Raw genomic sequence first — 18,730 nt, forward strand, 5'->3', positions numbered from 1 at the left:
TGGTTGCATTTTCTCTTAAAATGCATTATTGTGTACTCATTTCAGAGATGTTAAAAATTCCCATTGTCCAAAAAATGTAGCAAAACCTGCCCTGGCCGGTGTGGCTCAGTTGTTTGGAGTGTTGTCCAGTGCACCAAAAGGTCATGGGTTCCATTTCCGGTCTGGGCACATACCCAGGTTTTGAGTTTGATCCCTGGTCGAGGTGAACATGGGAAGGCAGCCAATTGATGTTTCTCTCTCTCTCATTGATGATGTTTTTCTCTCTGTCTTCCTTCCACTCTATAAAATCATTAAAATACATCATTTGGGTGATTAAAAAAAGAAAAAGAAAAAAAAAAGGAGCAAAAGCTAAAACTGCCACTTTAAACTGAAGTCCTTTTTAATTATTATAAAGCCAGCGAAGCCAGTATATTTTACTTACTATGACTTAAGCACCTGAAATACACTGTAACCCATTTATATTCTCTAAACTAGACTAAGGATCCTCAGGATTTGTATATGTGTATAAATATTGCAAATTAAGCTAATAAAAACTTGAAAAAATACAAATAATCTTTTGCTACAAAGATCCAAAATCCACTATAAGTCTGTACTAAGAGAAAGATGAACAGGAGGCTAGCAAACACTTGTCTGCATTTTCTGATCTGGGGACAAAGGGCTCAGCGGAGCCAGGTGGTGTTCAGCTGGGTCTGGTTCTTGATGCTGGTGTCCATTTTTAGCACTTCACGAATGGCCATGGTAGCGTAGGTGGAAGGAGGAAGAGAAAAATCCATCTTCAGAGCTCTGTATTTGCCTTCTGCCAGGCAAGAAAGAAGAGAACACTCAGAAAAGTAAGGCAGTTGCAGACTGACTGGGGCAAGTCATATAATCTCTACACAAATGAAAGTATTGTGCTCTTGTCCCCAGGGTTCCATTCCCAGGGGGCCTCAGAGAACGAGCCTCAGAAGTAAAAGATCTGTGAGTGTCTGACCCAGTTGACTCTCTCCGTGTATTCTACCTAGGACTGTCATAAAAAGGGCAAATGACAGAATAGCACAGGAGAGAAATGCATGTAAAATAAATTTTAAAAAAGCCAATAAAACAATCAGAGCACAGGGTGAAGACAGACAAAGCAATGGCAACCAGAATCTGACAATGACAATGTAAATTTAATGTTTTAGATATTCTTCCTAGATTTTTGCTCACCTTTGCTAACCCTCTCTGGGGGTATAGAGGAAATATTCAATCACCTAAAACGAAAACCTTCTATAACTGTCATACATTTTCAGTGGGATTTACTGTTTTAATCACTGACTTCTAGCTATAATCATGAAACTGATAAAACACAAAATAGAAATTACAGAGTGAATGGGAAGTGGTGGTATTATAAGAAATACACGGTGTGTCCCCCCAAAATGTAAAGCACAAATAGTTAACAGCTCAATTTTGAAAATGAAATTTATTTTCAATTATAATCACTGCCTTTCTCATTATTCAAACGGTGTACAGTATATATTTTTTGGAGACACCCTATATTTCAAAGTTGACAAAGACCTGATGGTTAAGTAAACTTACCAGAAGCAAAAACTGGTGGTGGTTTCCCTTCTAGATTGTCCACATCTGTGTTGAAGAGTGGAATTTTAGGGTCATCGTATGCAACAACTTCCCTTTAAAACATGAATAAAAAAGGGTCAACGTGAACTTCCATAAAAGGTACCAAGTCATTCAACACCATTTGTTTAGTAAGGAAAACACAGGTCTATTATAGACAATAGTGGAACTATTTAATAACAGAACCAGGCTAGAGTTTTTGCATAAATACTACTTTTATAATATTATATAGCAAGGTAACAGATGATGCCAGCTTATGGAAAAGAAAATGTTTACCCAGAATGAAAAATCTTTAATAGGGAAAAAGTTCATTCTTTGAACAGTTTTCAATAATTTATTGTCAATAAGATATAAATTAAGTCACTGTATGTTTGCTTTCATTTATTTCTCGATGATTTAAAAATTATCAAAAATAGCAGAAATAGTATTAGTTATGTCAACAACTAACACTTACATGCCAGGTTTGTTTTGTAAAAAATATTTTTAATGATTTCAGAGAGAGGAAGGGAGAAGAGATAGAAACATCAATGATGAGAGAGAATCATTGATCGGCTGCCTCCAGCACGACCCTACTGGGGATAGAGCCTGCAACTCAGGCATGTGTCCTTGACTGGGATTGAACCTGGGACCCCTCAGTCCACAGGCCTACACTCTACTCATTGAACCAAACCAGCTAGGACCATGCCAGGTTTTACACACTGAAAAACATATATGTGGTGTGAAAACTTAAAATCTCACATAGTAATTCAGTTCTATTTCATTCTGGACTATTACTCACCAGCTGACGTTCTGAGGACGAATAATGATCTTTCGGTAGGCCCCTGATAGAGAATAATCTCGGATTTTGTGTCTCATGTTGTCGATATCAAGATTATCTGCTGTGAGCATTTCCCTGTAGGCATCACTAACTAACATAAAATACAAGTTAGTGGGGATGTACCATGTTAGCAAGCTACCGTGAACTAGACTACAGAGTAACATGTAAATTCAGTTGGTTCACCCTAATACAATTAATCACACTAATATATGATCCAGTCTATTCTCTGGAATCAAAACTTAGTGACTCACTAAGTAGGACCAGGCCTCTCCAGGTTAGGTTTGAACCTACTTATAAATGACCTTTGCAAACAACTTCAGTATCTGGGGAGTAAGGTTCCCAAGCCAGTCACAAAAGGCCATTTCATAAGTTCCTAAAGTACAATTTACACATGCTCCGAGATGGAAGAGAACATATATAGAAGCCTCCAACTGTTCTGGCAGAAGGTAGTTATAAATAAAAGTATAGGAATCAGAGACCTGGGAAAACCATCTGGCACACCCGGGCACCTGGCGTAGCCTCGTTCCCATCACACCGGAGAGAGCTGCCGCAGCCCTCCTGGGGGCGCTCGCCTGTTGCCGCGTGAGGTGTGCGCAATTATTAAAAAGTCTCTGGTTGATTACGCTCTACCTATCCATTGAGCCAAACTGGGTGGGGCACAAAAGTAATTCTTAACGGGCTCTGTGGAATGGGAAGTAATTTAACTTTTTCACATTATAAACTTCTGTGTTTGTTGACTTTTAAAACACAGCGAGAAGAAAGTAAAAAAAAAAAAAAAAAAAAAAAAAAAAAAAAAGAAAAAAAGTAAAGTTAAAGTAGAATTATCCATTAACTTCCTCAAGGATTCTTTCTAAAAACTTTCCATCCTTAGTAAGAACTAATGAATTCCAGAAATTTAAATAATAATGCCCGTAACAACAATACTAATAACAATAATACCAATACCAAATACTACCACCACCTTCTTAATTTAAATAATCTGAATGCAACCCTTTCTGGGAGACTTCTACAAGTGAACACAGTTTATATATGTTTAAAGTCTAAACATGATGGATAACTAAGTTCTATTATATTTAAAATATAACTGAATTTTCCCTTTTTTCTCTACTCTTAGCTGCCAGTGGCTTCATTGTGTTAGACTTTGTTTGAACTATTTCCCCATACAGAGCACTTACTTTTATGCTTTGGGTAGATAACCTCAAAACCAGGCAAGGGCATTACCACATCATGGATGGAGTAATTATTAACATCTTCTTCCTCGATGTAGGTGGCTGTGGCTACAAATTCACAGATAAGTAAATAAAAATAAAAAAAAGGCAATATTTTCATGAGCTCAGACTTCTAAAATCATACACATCTGAGCTGTCAGAAGCACAAGGTGGTACAGTTCTGTGGCCTACAAAGAAGTTAGAGTTGGAATATATTATCTTTCACTTTTCCTACTCTACCCAAGAAATAAAAAATCACAGACTTGAAAAAAGTACTAAGTTAAAACTTTCATTTCTCAGCTGCACTTTCACTGTTTGGGAATGCTCGCTTTTAACAATCAGCTCCTTTTCCTTATTAAGCAATGCTACAAAATACTACTTGGAAAGCTATCACAAATTAATGCATTTTGCTAAAAGAATGAACAATAAAAAACCAAAACGGTCTGTAGTTAGAGGATAAAATACGGTGGCCCACAGGACATTAAAATACATTTGATATAGATCCTGGCCGGCGCGGCTCAGTTGCTTGGGCGACATCCTGTGCACCAAAAGGTAGCTGGATGGATAACTGGGTGGGGCACAAGCCTGGTTTGCAGGCTCGATCCCCAGGAGGGGGCTTATAGGAGGCAGCCAATTAACGTTTCTTTTTCACATCATAAACGTTTCTCTCTCTCCCTTCTTCTCTAAAGCCAATAAAACATTTTTTTTAACGTTTTTTAAAAACATACAGATATGATCAATATTGGGAGGAAAAACATGTTTAAAAATTAAAAAATTCAATTTTACATTGACATAAACTATGCACAACTTACTTTCTTCACCAAAAATAACAGCAATGTTTTCTGTCTTATTCCTAGAAAACCACAAAACACATTTTTGTAGGTTTTCCTGGTTTTGCTAATACATCAAGAAGATGCAGTCGATACAGTCATGGGAAGACAGAATAAAGCAGACAAATCAGTTGTCAGTATCCATGGCCTCTGATCCTGTCTTGACTGTGAAAGGAAGTGTTTGACGTATACCTGCTAAAAAGCTTATGAAGATATAGGCTCCATAAAGGAATGTAAACAGCAATAGCAGATGTGAAACAATGGCAGGGTCTTCCATTCAGTCTTTAACTGTATCTAGTTCCTTGAAAAAAGATAAAAATCTACACTGAGCTCTGACCGGTTTGGCTCAGTAGATAGAGCCTCGGCCTGTGGACTGAAAGGTCCCAGGTTCGATTCCGGCCAAGTAGGAGGTGCGCAGGAGGCAGCTGATCGATGTTCCTCTCTCATCAATGTTTTTAGCTCGCTATTCCTCTCCCTTCCCCTCTGTAAAAAATCAATAAAACATAAAAAAAAAAAAAATCTACAATGAAATCTTTGTTTGGCAAGCTCACATTTTTCTTTCACTGTCTGGCAACTCCCTTAACTTCCTATTACAGATTTTTAATAGCATATTTAAAACTCTTGCTATTCAAACGTTAATTGTGAGCTTCATTGTAAGATTTATAAAATGTATTCTTTCCTCTCAGACCTCCTCAAAATGCATTTCTTCAAAGACCTGATAACGCAATACCTCAACAACAGACTTGATCCCGAGTCCCAGCCTTTTCCTTCTTTAACTGCCTGTGGAACCCTGGACAAGTGACTGAACCTCATCTGAAGAACGAACAGAATTCTTGGCAGTATTAGCCTGAGCTTCAAACTAGAAGACACAGATGAGGGACTCAGCATAAGGACTGTGCCCAGTAATAGCTCAACAGCAGATGAGATTGTCTGGGTGTCTGAGAAACATTTCGGGCTCAGTGTGTGCACAAAACGGTCACCAGGTCATGGCCCACGTGTAAAGGGAGCTCCAATGTGAAGTTAGGAAACTCCTTAAACCTGGCCAACAGCCCAGAGGCTGAAGTCCATCCCAAAGCGCAGAGAAGTATTTGCTAGACTCAGATTAATTTTAGGCAACATCTTATTCGAGCTGAGAAAATGGGCAGTCAGGCGCTTACTCAAACTAGAGGTATATTTTTCATTAAAGATACGCATCTAAACTAGTCAGTCTGAGTTTACAATGTCTTCCCATTTCAAACTTACTAGACATCTCTCTCTCTTTTAACAAGCAGTCAGGCTGGATTTTAAACCCTGGTATCACATACTTGGACTCTAGTTTGACTGCATAATGACAATATCTGCCTTTTTACCTCCTTTGAGAACTAGGTCCCCTGGAACAGGTGTCAGTCCGTACTCTTCTATTCTCTTGCTCACCATGTTATTCCACACATAGCTTTGGTAGCTATGAATATACATTAAGCGGTTATTTCTAGGTATCTGGAGGGGAGAAAAAAAAAAAAAGCCAAGAAACAAAAAGTTCTAAATATAATATTAAAAGTACAGTACTTTCCATGGCATCTCACTTTAGTGGTGACCCTCCTATAAGACACTCATACCTTAAACCTCCAATATGTAGCGACCGGTGTTAAGACATGAAAGCCCTCACACTCAAGGGTATTCACAATGGGCTGCAGCCATAGCTGTGCCCATGTGTATCCACAGTGCAAACATTCACACGGATAAAGCAAACACTACAGAACTTATGCCCTCCGTCAAAGACATAGACTTCAAACCTATTCTAGAGCTAATGGTGCTTTCTCCCCCATAATGTTATGTCAGGGAGAAAACCTAAATGATGGAACTAACAAATTATTTCATGAAGAATCCTGCTTTCTTTTTAGTACATCCTGGGGAAGAGTCAGTAAGACTCAAGTTTAAGAGTTAAACTGTAGTCTATTCTGGATTGTAGTTATCCAAATACTAGTGTAGGCTGCACAAGAGTGGGTACCAATTTGCATTACCACGAAGAAACTAGATGAAATGCCATCACTTAGACCCCTTACTGTGCAACCCTCTTAACTGAGGCAGGTGACAGTTCTGATGCCTGAGAATGATCAAGAAATGAACTCAATGATGCATTCTGAGTTTTTCAAAAAGCAAGACAGTGAATTTAAATTTCCTCGTATATAATATTTTCCACATCACTGCTCTTCTCATGCCCTCAATGTTAACTGTTACGTTGACACCGTTGCCATCCACTACCCGCCCCCGTGACCTTTCAGGGTCTGAAGCAGCACGCAAACATCACGCAGAGATCACTGAAGGATCCTCCTTTACTTCCTGCTCTTTCTGAATTTAGCAAAATATTTAAAGATAACACTTAAAAAGCATCAAGCCTCCTTGAATCATTTGCCTGACTTTACAAATCACACTCACTATGCCAAATGCAGAGACTATATTCTTCATTCCATACTTTGAAAGTCCTCGAAGCAGCTGCCCTTCCACACACCTTTTGACAGGTAGCTTTCTGAGGGCAGCAGCCGGGTCTCTGGTCTTCGCCCATTCTTCCCTGCATTTAACCAAGTACCCCTTTTCGGCTGAAGGAGGGGTGGGGGTGGGGGGGGGGGGAGAAAGTTGCGATTAAACAATTTATCCAATAGGCAGATTTGCATAACTTAAAATGCTTCATACAGAACACAAATTACAAAATGCTATTTGTAAAAGCTTCTGCTAACCTGAGAATCACCATCAGAAAATAAATAGATGGGAAGTGTAGAAAGTTTACAGAACTAGACAGCTTTGTCATCACCCCAGGATTTACAGCCAGTGACTGTTCATTATCACAGCTGATTCAACATACCACAAAACCGTGGCCTGCCTGCCTGCATTCCTGCCTTCCTTCCCCTTTTCTATAGGATTGTCAAATTTAATGGGTTACTTCCCTCAAAATTAGATAATTTTATCTCTTTTAAATATGCAAATGAATCATTACCCAAAGTGGGCATCATTTTTGATCATCTGTAAAGTAATACTTAAATCGTTTTTCATGCAGTATAATTTTAGAAATATTTTCTGGAAAGTTTTAGTGAATTTTTCAAACTAAAGATTCTCAATGTTTTTGCCAAGTTTTTATATCCTAATACACTTTTAAAAATTAACCACAAATTCCTGGGTTCAAAGACTTACTAGTGCATGGAGAAAAGGGAATGAATGTATTCATTAAATAAATCAGATGAGCTAAAAAGCTGAAAACAGCATATAAATGATAAACCTCAAACATGGACATAAACCTTAGGAGAATAAAGAAATACACTATACTTTCTATTTTACCAAAAAACCCCACAATTTTTAAAAATTCTGAACTCCCCTAATTTTCACATACTTTCATTCACAGTAATGCCATGAATATCTAGCCATATACTCTATTTTTTTTTCATAACATGAATTTTATTCTCACCTCCAGAACGGGGTTTCAATATTAAATCCATGACTTCAGCCCAAGAATTTTGTAGTATAGCTCTAAAATGAAACAGCATTTAATTTAGTTTCTTTCACATGAAGATGGAATTTTTTATGTCCCAATCCATGGAGTCAACAAATCACATTGGCTTTATGTGTTTTACTAAATTTAAAAGTAAACAGAAAGCCCAATATGACATAGATTTCAAACGTAAATGCCAAAAGAACTTAAAAACAGGAGGAGGATCCTGTTCTACTCAGATTGAGCACGGCCCTTTATAGAGAAGCCAAACTCTGCCAGCCAAGTAGCTGAAGCTGTTTTATCACAACAAAGGCCCAGTTTGTTCCACGAGTATGTATTTTGTTTCTTCAGTTAAAGCCTTCAAAAACACATAATAAATTTGGGCCAGGGAATTTTTATTTATTAAAAAAAAAAAAAAAAAAAAGAGAGAGAGAAAGGAGAAAAAAACATAAGGTCTACTCATGACATTTAGTATCATTTCACACTTTTAAAATTCTATACATTTTATTAAAAAAGTGTGAATACTACACAGTTATGCTTAAGTTGCTACAGATGGTATTATCTGTAAATAAAAGTTATGTCTTTAGGTGCCTAAACTTATTTGAAACTTCTCAAAAAAATTTCTCCCTGTGTTTTTATAAACCTTCTGGCCTAATGAAACAGAATAAATACAATTTATCATTTTCTATTATTCTTATTAAACGAAAAAGCCTTTTTTTATTTTTTTGCTGATTATAAGTTATACATGTGTCTTAAAAATGAACAGTACATTAGAAAGTTACCTGTTATCTAATCTCTAAGAAGTTAAACAGTTAACACGTTAGAGAGTATTTTTTAAAACTTTTTGATCCATCTATAAGCATATGCAATTTTCTTTTCTTCTATTAATCTACCTTTTGCCATATAAAAGTAACATTTTGTGTAACATTTCTGATTTTGGAGTCACGCTTAGAAAGGTCTTTCCTAACAAAATATAGAAATCCTTTCTATTAATTTTTGTTTTATTTTTTCCCCTCGTTAATTAGCTTTTATATTTTTCTCATTTAAGTTAATCTATATGGGATATTTTGTATATTAAATTGTATGAAGTGCTGTTTAGTATCTGTTGATGAGATCATATGAATTTTCTTTTATTTTTTAAAAATTATTTTTATTTATTTCAGAGAGGAAGGGAAAGCTTTTATATATATAGATACTCTCTGCTGGACAGCAGAATAGCATAAGTAGGTTTATGAACACAAATATTTATTGATGGGATTCCCTTCATAGCTAGAGGGATTTCCTATTAACTAAAAGTTAATTAGAATTCTTAAAATACTGTGTTTCCCCGAAAATAAGACATTCTCCAAAAATAAGACCTACTTACAGGTTTCCTTCTGAGTGAAATATAAGGCTCCCCCCTAGGCTAAACATGAGAGATTTGGTCACTGATTCTGAAAGAAATGGAGTCACAAGAAATTCACCAGGAAATTCAGGAATTGGATTGTTATGATGATGTTCCAGAAGATGATGACATGATTGTCATTGAATAAATAAGTAAATTCTTGATACTGTAGGAATCAGTTTGTCTGGTTTGTGTTGACAACTACCGTACTACCGTACCGTATACAGGTAATAAATTTCCTTTATTTTCATTTAACAATAAATGTGTATCGTATTCTTCTTCATGGAAAAATAAGACATCCCCTGAAAATAAGACCTAGTGCATCTTTGGGAGCAAAAATTAATATAAGACACTGTCTTATTTTCGGGGATACAGGGTAGGTCTTACTTGACTAATTACAGTCTATACCATTTTAAAAATAAAAGTCAATAAGCACTGGTTAAAGGAGGTTCACAACAGTGTCATCTCTGTCAGGCTACTCTGGGTCTGAGTTACCTAACTGCTAATTGTTAGCTCACTCACTGAGCCAAAATTTACCTGTAAAAAAGAAAATAAAAGCAGAATACCTGGACAGTCAAGGGTGGGAGAAAAATGTACTTTTCCGGTTATATCCTTTTGAATTCTGAGTTATTATTTTACCTTGTGTATGTATTAATTCATACAAACAACAAAAATTAGGAGGCTGTGGACCAGTTAATTGTCCAAAAGGCTGACACACTGGCTCATGTGGTCCAGACACCAAGAAATCTGGAAATAATTAAAAACACCACCTGCTTCTGCTGAAACCAGTTTGGCTCAGTGGATAGAGCGTTGGCCTGTGGACTGAAAGGTCCCAGGTTCAATTCTGTCAGGGACATGTGCCTTGGTTGCGGGTACATCCCCAATGGGGGTGTGCAGGAGGCAGCTGATCGATGTTTCTCTCTCATTGATGTTTCTAGCTCTCTATCCCTCTCTTTTCCTCTGTAAATAATCAATAAAATATATTAAAAAATAAATAAATAAAAACACCATCTGCTTCTTTTTTATGAGAGCTCTTTTAGACGAGTTAAGAACTTGAATACAAACCTTCCAACTTGATATGTGGGGACGGCTGTAGTTCCAAACCTTTGCATTCCGTAGTAGTTAATAAAACCAATCTCCTTGAGAGAGTTCATGGCTTGTTCTACTTGGTCATCAGTTCCTGTTATATTTCTGTAGGGGCCCAGATTATCCAGAGAAAAGCATTCACAGTCAAACACATTAAGGGATGCACCTCATAAATGACATGGCTTGGTTTCCATGCTTTCCCCTCGTTCCTTGCAGCTTTCTCTCTGCTTCCTGACAACTTTGATATTTCTTTTTATTTAATTGTGGTAGAAGAGATGTAACATTAAATGGACCATTTTAGCCATTTCTAAGCTTGCAATATAGTGGCATTAAGGACAGTCACAGTCTTGTGTAACCTTCAATAGTATCCACTTCTAGAACTCTCTCATCTTCCCAAACCGAAACTCTACACCCACTTAGCACTAACTTTCCCCCTTCCTCTCTACCCCCGGCCTAGGAAACATCCTTCCACTTTCTGGGTCTAGGATTTGCCTCTTCCAGCCCTCACACATAAGTGGAACGATGCATTCTTCATCTTTTAACATAGTAGTTAAGGAGATGGCATCTTTCCAAAGGTGGTGCTGAGTTTTCAGAGGGGTGTCAGTACAAATACTCCGGTAATATTTGCTCTCCCAACCCTATGAGGCCCCACTCTGCCTTCCCTTGCTGCCATGCCTACTAGTACCAGCTCACCTAGATGCGTAACTGCTCTGTTTTTTCCTTATGAGGTCACATCGAGCATAGACGTGATCAGGCAAGACCCTTTCTGGACTGCACCGGACCCAGTTCTTTACCTGAGAACAACAGTGAAGTGATTCCCTTGAAGCTCTCCCAATTTCAGTGGGTTTTTTTGATAGCTGAAATTCCCTAGCTTAAAGTTCATCAAGCACTTGTTCAAGTGGGCAAGTCTTTGTGCAGTAATTCTAAAAAACAAAACAAAACAAAACAAAAACAAAACACACTACAACAATCATCAATACAGCAGAGCAGGTGAGAGCATGTCAGGACCTTCGTTTTCAGGGGTTTAAAAGGCTGGTGTTTAGGGTAGTCATGGAGGCTGGACACATTAGGCTACATTAGGTCACTCTACCAAGCCTGGGAGATGTAGCAACTCTACCTGAAAAAGGAGCCCCTGAGGATCCCAAACAAGATGAACTCAAAGAGGCCCACACCAAGACACATCATAATTAAAACGCAAAAGGTTAAAGACAAAGAGAGAAACAGTCACCTAAAAGGGAGCTCCCATAAGACCATCAGCTGATCTCTGCACAGAAACTTTGCAGGCCAAAAGGGATTGGCAATATTCAAAGTGAGGAAAAGCAAGGACCTATAACCAAGATTACTCTTCTCAGCAAAGCTAGCTTTTTGAATTGAAGGGCAGAAAAAGAGCTTCCCAGACAAGAAAAGGCTAAAGGAGTTCATTATTACCAAACCAGTGTTATATCTGCTCACATGTCTTTCTGTTGTTCACATCTTAAGAATGATTTAAAGTCACATTTAAAAAGAGAGGGAAAGAGGAAATAACACCTTCTGGAAACTGTTATTGTAATTGTATTATTAAGGAATCCACATCTACGACTGCCTTGTTAACAGTGACATGTTCCTACACACCGTTCTGGACTTTATCTTATAAGCAGTGTCTTCTCTTTTGAACTCAACTGAAAACCCAGATTCATGAGGCCTCAGTCTCTGCCCTCCATTCCTGGAAGGTCCCAAAGCCAACCCTGTAGGAGGTTTTATCAAGGAGAAGATCGCTTTGTCTTCCCAGATGACAAATGCTCTGCTTTGCTTTATGAGGCAGATAGCAACCCCAAACCACAGACAGGTTGGGACCTGCGCAGGCCTCAATACAGCTATACTTCTATGTTTACATTTAAAAAAAAATATATATATATATATATTTTATAATATATTTTTACTGATTTCAGAGAGGAAGGGAGAGGGAGAGAGAGAGAGAGAAACATTGATGAGAGAGAAACATCTATCAGTTGCCTCCAACAGCGCCCCCCCCCCCCCCCCCCCCGCCACTGGGGATGTGCCCGTAACCAAGGTACATGTCCTTGACCAGAATTGAACCTGGGACCCTTCAGTCCATAGGCCGATGCTCTATCCACTGAGCCAAACCGGTTTTGGCTAAAATAAAATCTTTATATATATACACACACACACACACACACAAAGAATCTGATTTGTTTTTTTTAAATGAAATCCATATATATATATGAAATCCTCTTATATACATACATACTGTGTGTGTGTGTGTATACATTTTTATTGATTTCAGAGAGGAAGGGAGAGGGAGAGAGATAGAAACATCAATGATGAGAGAATCAATGATTGGCTGTCTCCTGCACACCCCACACTGGGGATCGAGCGCACAACCTGGACTGAGCAGGAATTGAACTGTGACCTCCTGATTCATAGGCTGACGCTCAACCATGGAGCCACGCCAGCTGGGCTGTTCTTGCTCTTGTTCTTCTTTTTTTAAATGAGTTGAGGTAAAGTTTATTATTTTAACCTTTATAAAGTGTATAATTCTGTGGTTTCTAATACAGTCACAAGATTGTGACACTGTCACCACTATCAAATTCCAGAACAATTCCATTACCTCCAAAAGAAACCCTATACTCCTTAATACCATTCCCTCTCCCTGCAGCCTCTGGAAACCACCAATCTACCTTCTGTCTCTACAGATTTCTCTATTTTGGACATTTCATCTGAATATAATCATATAACGTGGCTTTTTGTATCTGACTTCTTTTACTTAGTACAATGTTTTTTAAGATTCATCCATGTGGTAGTATCTATCCGTACTTCATTTCTGTTTTGGCAGAATCATATTCTGTTGCCTGTTCTTGAATATACAACAGACGTGTATTTCCAAATCCCACTAGCACAGCAGAAAGCAAGAGCTATATTCAGTTCTTGTTGGTCTGGGTGCTTCTGGAGAACAGCTGAGATGGAGTTGACAATATCTTCACAAAATTGTTCACAGTTTTAACTTTGATGACCCTGGATCCAGCTTCTTGGTTGTAAACTCATAGCCAATTCTGTGACTAAGCTGGCAATACCAAAATCTCACTTTTAAATGCCAACTTAAGCAGCATGTCACACAAAAGGCCTGTATTAACAAAGCCAGGGAAATACTGGCTCAGAAAGGAGACTGAGAGGGAGAGGCAGGAAAAGAAACAAATCATTCTGAACGAAGCTGTGCCTGCTTGAGATCCTGTTAAAATTACTAGGTGACTTTGGAGAGCTGCATGAAGCTGGGGGGAAAAATGCAGCTTATCCCCAGGATTGGCCGATGCAGCAGCAGTGAAATCCTTGCATGGCAGAGTGGATTTCTCCTGTGCAACAGTGTTCAGGGGAAAGGCCCATCTGCCCAGCCCCACATCATTAAGCAAACTGAGCGTGTGGCTTGCATCTGTAAGATAAGCGCTATGGGCTTTCCGCAGGCCAGCAGTGAGGTGTCTAATGTATTGTAGTTTCTTACTATCGACAGATGATAAAGGCAGCAAAGGTCTAAAGACAGATCAGCCTTGTGATGAAGTGTGACACCTGGTGGCTGACCAAGAAGACAATAAATACCTTCATTTCAAATATTAAAAAATTTCACAGCATATATTGAATATAATGCAATATAAATAATAAAGTGCCTTTTTTTTTACTTTCAAATAGGCAAATGACTTTTATTTACTTATTTATTTATTTATTTAATATGTTTTATTGATTTTTTACAGAGAGGAAGGGAGAGGGATAGAGTTAGAAACATTGATGAGAGAGAAACATCGACCAGCTGCCTCTTGCACACCCCCTACTGGGGATGCGCCCGCAACCAAGGTACATGCCCCTGACTGGAATCGAACTTGGGACCTTTCAGTCCACAGACCGACGCTCTATCCACTGAGCCACACCAGTTTTGGCAAATAGGCAAATGACTTTTAAAAATGTCAACACATGCTTGGTCTAAAGAACCAATGTGGAGAATTCTAGAGAAGCAGGATAAAAATAGGCACCACCTTTCTACAGAACAATTAGGGTTTCCTACTGAAAACCTAGAATTTCACATTCCCTTTAAATCAGTAATTCCGCTGCCCTAGCCGGTGTGGCTCGGATGGGAGAACATAGTCCCATGGACCTAGAAGTCACCAGTTTGATTCCTGGTCAGGGTACATGCCTGGGGTTTCAGACTTGATCCCCAGTAAGGAGAATGCAGGAGTTTGCAGATTAATGTTTCTTTCATCAACATTTCTCACTCTCTCCCCCTCTTCATCTAAAATCAATGACAGAAAAAAACACTAAAAAAAATCAGTAGCTGAAACCGGTTTGGCTCAGTGGTAGAGCATTGGCGGACTGAAAGGTCCCAGGTTCGATTCGTCAGGGGCACATCCCTGGTAGGGGGTGTGCAAGAGGCAGCTGGTCAATGTCTCTCTCTCTAGCTCTATATCTCTCTCCCTTCTTCTCTGTAAAAAATCAATAAAATATATATTTTTTTAAATCAGTAATTCCAGGGGGAACAGGAGCGGGCTGGAAGAGGTTAATGGGGGGAAAAGGAGGACCTATGTAATACTTTCAACAATAAAGATTAAAAGAAAAAAATTCGGTAGTCCCACTGCTAAGTTTATCTTAATATAATTATTACAGGTATGTGCCAAAATTCAGCTACCAATATGTCTGTCATGGAATTGCTTATGATAGCAAGAAATGGGAAACATTATAACCATACAGAAACAAAGTAATCATTCATAAATTAGGATATGTCCATATATTTTAGTATCTTTTCCTATGTAATATAATGATTTTACTAACAGGGAAAGAGGTGCATCATTTATTGTTCACAGGAAAAGGACTTTATGTAAATAGTCACACTTTATGTAAATATTTTGGCTTATGAGAAAAAATATGCCAAGTTATGAACAAAGCAATCTCTGAGGGAGTACAGCTATGGCAGAACTTTCATTTCCACCTGATTTCTTCTGTGTTGAAAACAAAACTAACCAACTTAAATTTTAATTTAGGTGAAAAATTCACAGAGCCAGCCAGAAAGAACAGGACTTGTCCACAGCATTCCTTTAGAGAGCAAAGAGAAGGCAACAAGCCCCCGTGTCCCACACCCACAGCGTATGGGCAGCCTGAGCTCTCAGGCCTGGCGCTCACCCATTCTGCAGAGTGGCTGGCAGCCCTGGCCCATTTCCTACAGCGGCTGTTCCAAACCTTTACCTCTTCTCAAGTTCCCTTCCCCACGCCTGCCCACTTCCTTCTTTTTTTTTTTTTTTTTTTTTTTAAATATATATTTATTGATATTTTACAGAGAGGAAGGGAGAGAGATAGAGAGCTAGAAACATCGATGAGAGAGAAACATCGACCAGCTGCCTCTTGCACACCCCCCACCGGGGATGTGCCCACAACCAAGGTACATGCCCTTGACCGGAATCGAGCCCGGGACCCCTCAGTCCTTAGACCGACGCTCTACCACTGAGCCAACCTGGCATTGGCCCGCTTCCCTCTTAACAGATGCCCACATGCCATGTGTCACAGGAGGAAAAAACTAGGCAGGAAGGTAGGAGCACCACCATTTCAAGTGTTCCTCCTGCTCTCTCTCAAACACATCACATCTGCACACACCACTGTCATGGAGAGAACATGCTCTCACTCTGCTTTACTGCCACAGCATACCTCTGTCCCCAGGCCAGGGGGTAAAAGGACTGGAAAATCCATTATGATGCAACCAGGAGCTCAATCCCCGGTTCTAATGAATCAGAAAAGTGATGGGAAAGAAGCCAGATTGTGGGGTAAAGAGGAGATGCCACGTCAAATTCATTTTGAAAAGATAGGGGAATTAGAAGTAAATTAAGTATTTATTTTAAGTAGGGACGGCCAGCACAGATGTCTTATTTATTTATTTATTTTTTAAAAGTATTTTTTATCTATTTTTTTTACAGAGAGGAAGGAAGAGGGATAGAGAGTCAGAAACATCGATGGGAGAGAAACATCAATCAGCTGCCTCCTGCACACCCTTCACTGGGGATGTGCTCACAACCATGGTACATGCCCTTGACCGGAATCGAACCCAGGACCCTTGAGTCTGCAGGCTGATGCTCTATTCACTGAGCCAAACCAGCCAGAGCACAGATGTCTTATTTTTAATCCTATATAATAAAAGCCTAGCAACCAAATGGTGGAATGACCAGAACAACCAGTCCACCAGTTGCTATGATGGGCACTGACCACCAGGGGGCTGACACTCAATGAAGGGGCTGCCCCCTGGTGGTCAGTATGCTCTCCCAGTGGGAGTGCTGCTGGGCTGACCAGGATGAGCGGTGCTCCCACAGTGGGAGCAGCCGCTCAGAGGGCAGGTCCACAGCCACTTGGCTGACAGGGATGAGCAGTGCTCCCGCAGCAGGCCAATCCCCACAGGCCACGCCCCCCACCAGTGCACGATCCTGTGCACCGGGCCTCTAGTTATAGTATAACTAACATAAGGTAAAGTATACATATTAAAAATATACAAGTTTTGCCGAAACCGGTTTGGCTCAATGGATAGAGCGTCGGCTTGGGGACTGAAAGGTCCCGGGTTTGATTCCAGTCAAGGGCATGTACCTTGGTTGCGGGCATATCCCCAGTGGGGGGTGTGCAAGAGGCAGCTGATTGATGACTCTCTCTCATCGATGTTTCTAACTCTCTATCTCTCTCCCTTCCTCCCTTCCTCTCCGTACAAAATCAATAAAATATATTTAAAAATATATATATACAAGTTTTGCCGAAACAGGTTTGGCTCAGTGGATAGAGAGTTGGCCTGTGGATTGAAAAGTCCCTGGTTCAATTCCGGTCAAAGGCATGTACCTTGGTTGCGGGCACATCCCCAGTAGGGGGTGTGCAAGATGCAACTGATCGATGATTCTCTCTCATCAATGTTTCTAACTCTCTATCCCTCTCCTTTCCTCTCTGTAAAAAATCAATAAAATACCTCGTCCTCCCAGCATTCCTCACCTCAGGGATGCACTCAGACGAAAGCCTTTACCTCTGCTGAACTAACTGGGTTCAGACTCCTGGTCTTCCTCCTTAGGATGTGGCAATACTTCCAAGATCTCCAGTTTCAGCTATATTGCTTTACCCACAACTCATAATCTGCCTCTAAACACAGCTTCCTGTGTAGATGAAGTCCAACATCCTGAATATGACCTGTAGGACCCTTCACATCTGGATCCTGCCTACGCCCACACCTATTTCTTGCTGTGCTCCCACACAACTAAAGTACGTGCCAGGTACCAAATGTGCCATGTTCCCAATTCCATCCCAGTGTCTTTTCACAAACTGTTTTCTTAGTTTGGAACAAACAACCCTAGACCTGTCCCAGCCTCAGGAAACTCCTACCCATCTTTCTAGACCAGTGGTTCTCATCCAGGGGCAAGTTTGCCCTTCATGGGAAAACGGCAATGTCTGGAGACATTTTTGGTTGTCAAAGTTAGGTGGCAGGGGGGAATGCTACTGATATCTAGTGGGTAGACAGCAGCCAGGGCTGCTGCTAAATGTCCTGCAATGTATAGGATGACCCTGCAACAGAATTACCTAGCCAAAAATATGAACAGTAAAGAAATTGAGAAGCCCTAATTTAGATTAAAACTTTAGCATACCATTTTCTGAGAAAACCTTCCCTGGCTGTCCCCCAACAATGAGTCCCTGGCTTTGTTGTCAGATCTATCCTAATACCACCAATATACTTCTATTTCAGCATTAATCACACTGTGTAACAGGTTCTGATTTACTTGTCTGCTCTACTAAATAACTGCTTCAAAAGCAGAGACCATCTTTTCCATCTGCATATCTGCAGTGTATACCAAAAGTGTTCATTCACTGTTTTGAAATAAAATTTTAAGTAACTTATCCTATATAATAAAAGGCTAACATGCAAATTGTCCAAATGGCAGAACAACTGGTCGCTATGATGCGCACTGACCACCAGGGGGCAGACGCTCAATGCAGGAGCTGCCCCCTGGTGGTCAGCGTGCTCCCACAGGGGGAGCACCACTCAGCCAGATGTTGGGCTCATAGCTGGCGAGCACAGCGGCAGTGGCAGGAGCTAAGGATGATTAGGCAGTCAGACATCCCCCAAGGGCTCCCCGACTACTAGAGGGCACAGGGTGGGCTGAGGGACCCCTCTCCCCACAATGCACAAATTTTGAGCACTGGGCCTCTAGTTTTTAATAACGAATGAACAAGAGAGAGGAAAAAACGCACTATCCTCATGGATCTACCACAAAAATTCTTTTAACATCACACAAATAATACCCGTGTGCTATAAAAACTTTAGGAAATACAGACAAGCAAGCAAGAAAAGAAACAGAAAAACAACTT

At 39.8% G+C, this 18,730-nt stretch overlaps 1 protein-coding gene across 5 annotated transcripts in view; it reads right to left on the bottom strand.

Annotated features, from left to right (window-relative positions):
• Positions 1–232: 232 nt before the first annotated feature.
• Positions 233–18,730, bottom strand: part of PUS7 (pseudouridine synthase 7) — a 36,167-nt gene continuing 17,669 nt past the window's right edge. For 4 of the 5 annotated variants that reach the window (XM_036429703.2, XM_036429704.2, XM_036429700.2 and 1 more), the window contains 9 exons: positions 11,170–11,298; positions 10,355–10,480; positions 7,882–7,943; positions 6,861–7,021; positions 5,795–5,921; positions 3,583–3,684; positions 2,369–2,498; positions 1,555–1,646; positions 233–796 (listed from right to left, as the gene is read on the bottom strand). In XM_036429703.2, the coding sequence (XP_036285596.1) occupies positions 660–796; positions 1,555–1,646; positions 2,369–2,498; positions 3,583–3,684; positions 5,795–5,921; positions 6,861–7,021; positions 7,882–7,943; positions 10,355–10,480; positions 11,170–11,298 (1,066 nt within the window). In that variant the 3' untranslated portion in view covers positions 233–659. Of the gene's footprint in view, positions 797–1,554; positions 1,647–2,368; positions 2,499–3,244; positions 3,414–3,582; positions 3,685–5,794; positions 5,922–6,860; positions 7,022–7,881; positions 7,944–10,354; positions 10,481–11,169; positions 11,299–18,730 lie in introns of those variants that run through there. The other variant, XM_036429705.2, reaches the window with a different exon arrangement.

This window comes from Pipistrellus kuhlii, unplaced genomic scaffold (genome assembly GCF_014108245.1).
Source record: "Pipistrellus kuhlii isolate mPipKuh1 unplaced genomic scaffold, mPipKuh1.p scaffold_m20_p_10, whole genome shotgun sequence".
NCBI lineage: Eukaryota > Metazoa > Chordata > Mammalia > Chiroptera > Vespertilionidae > Pipistrellus > Pipistrellus kuhlii.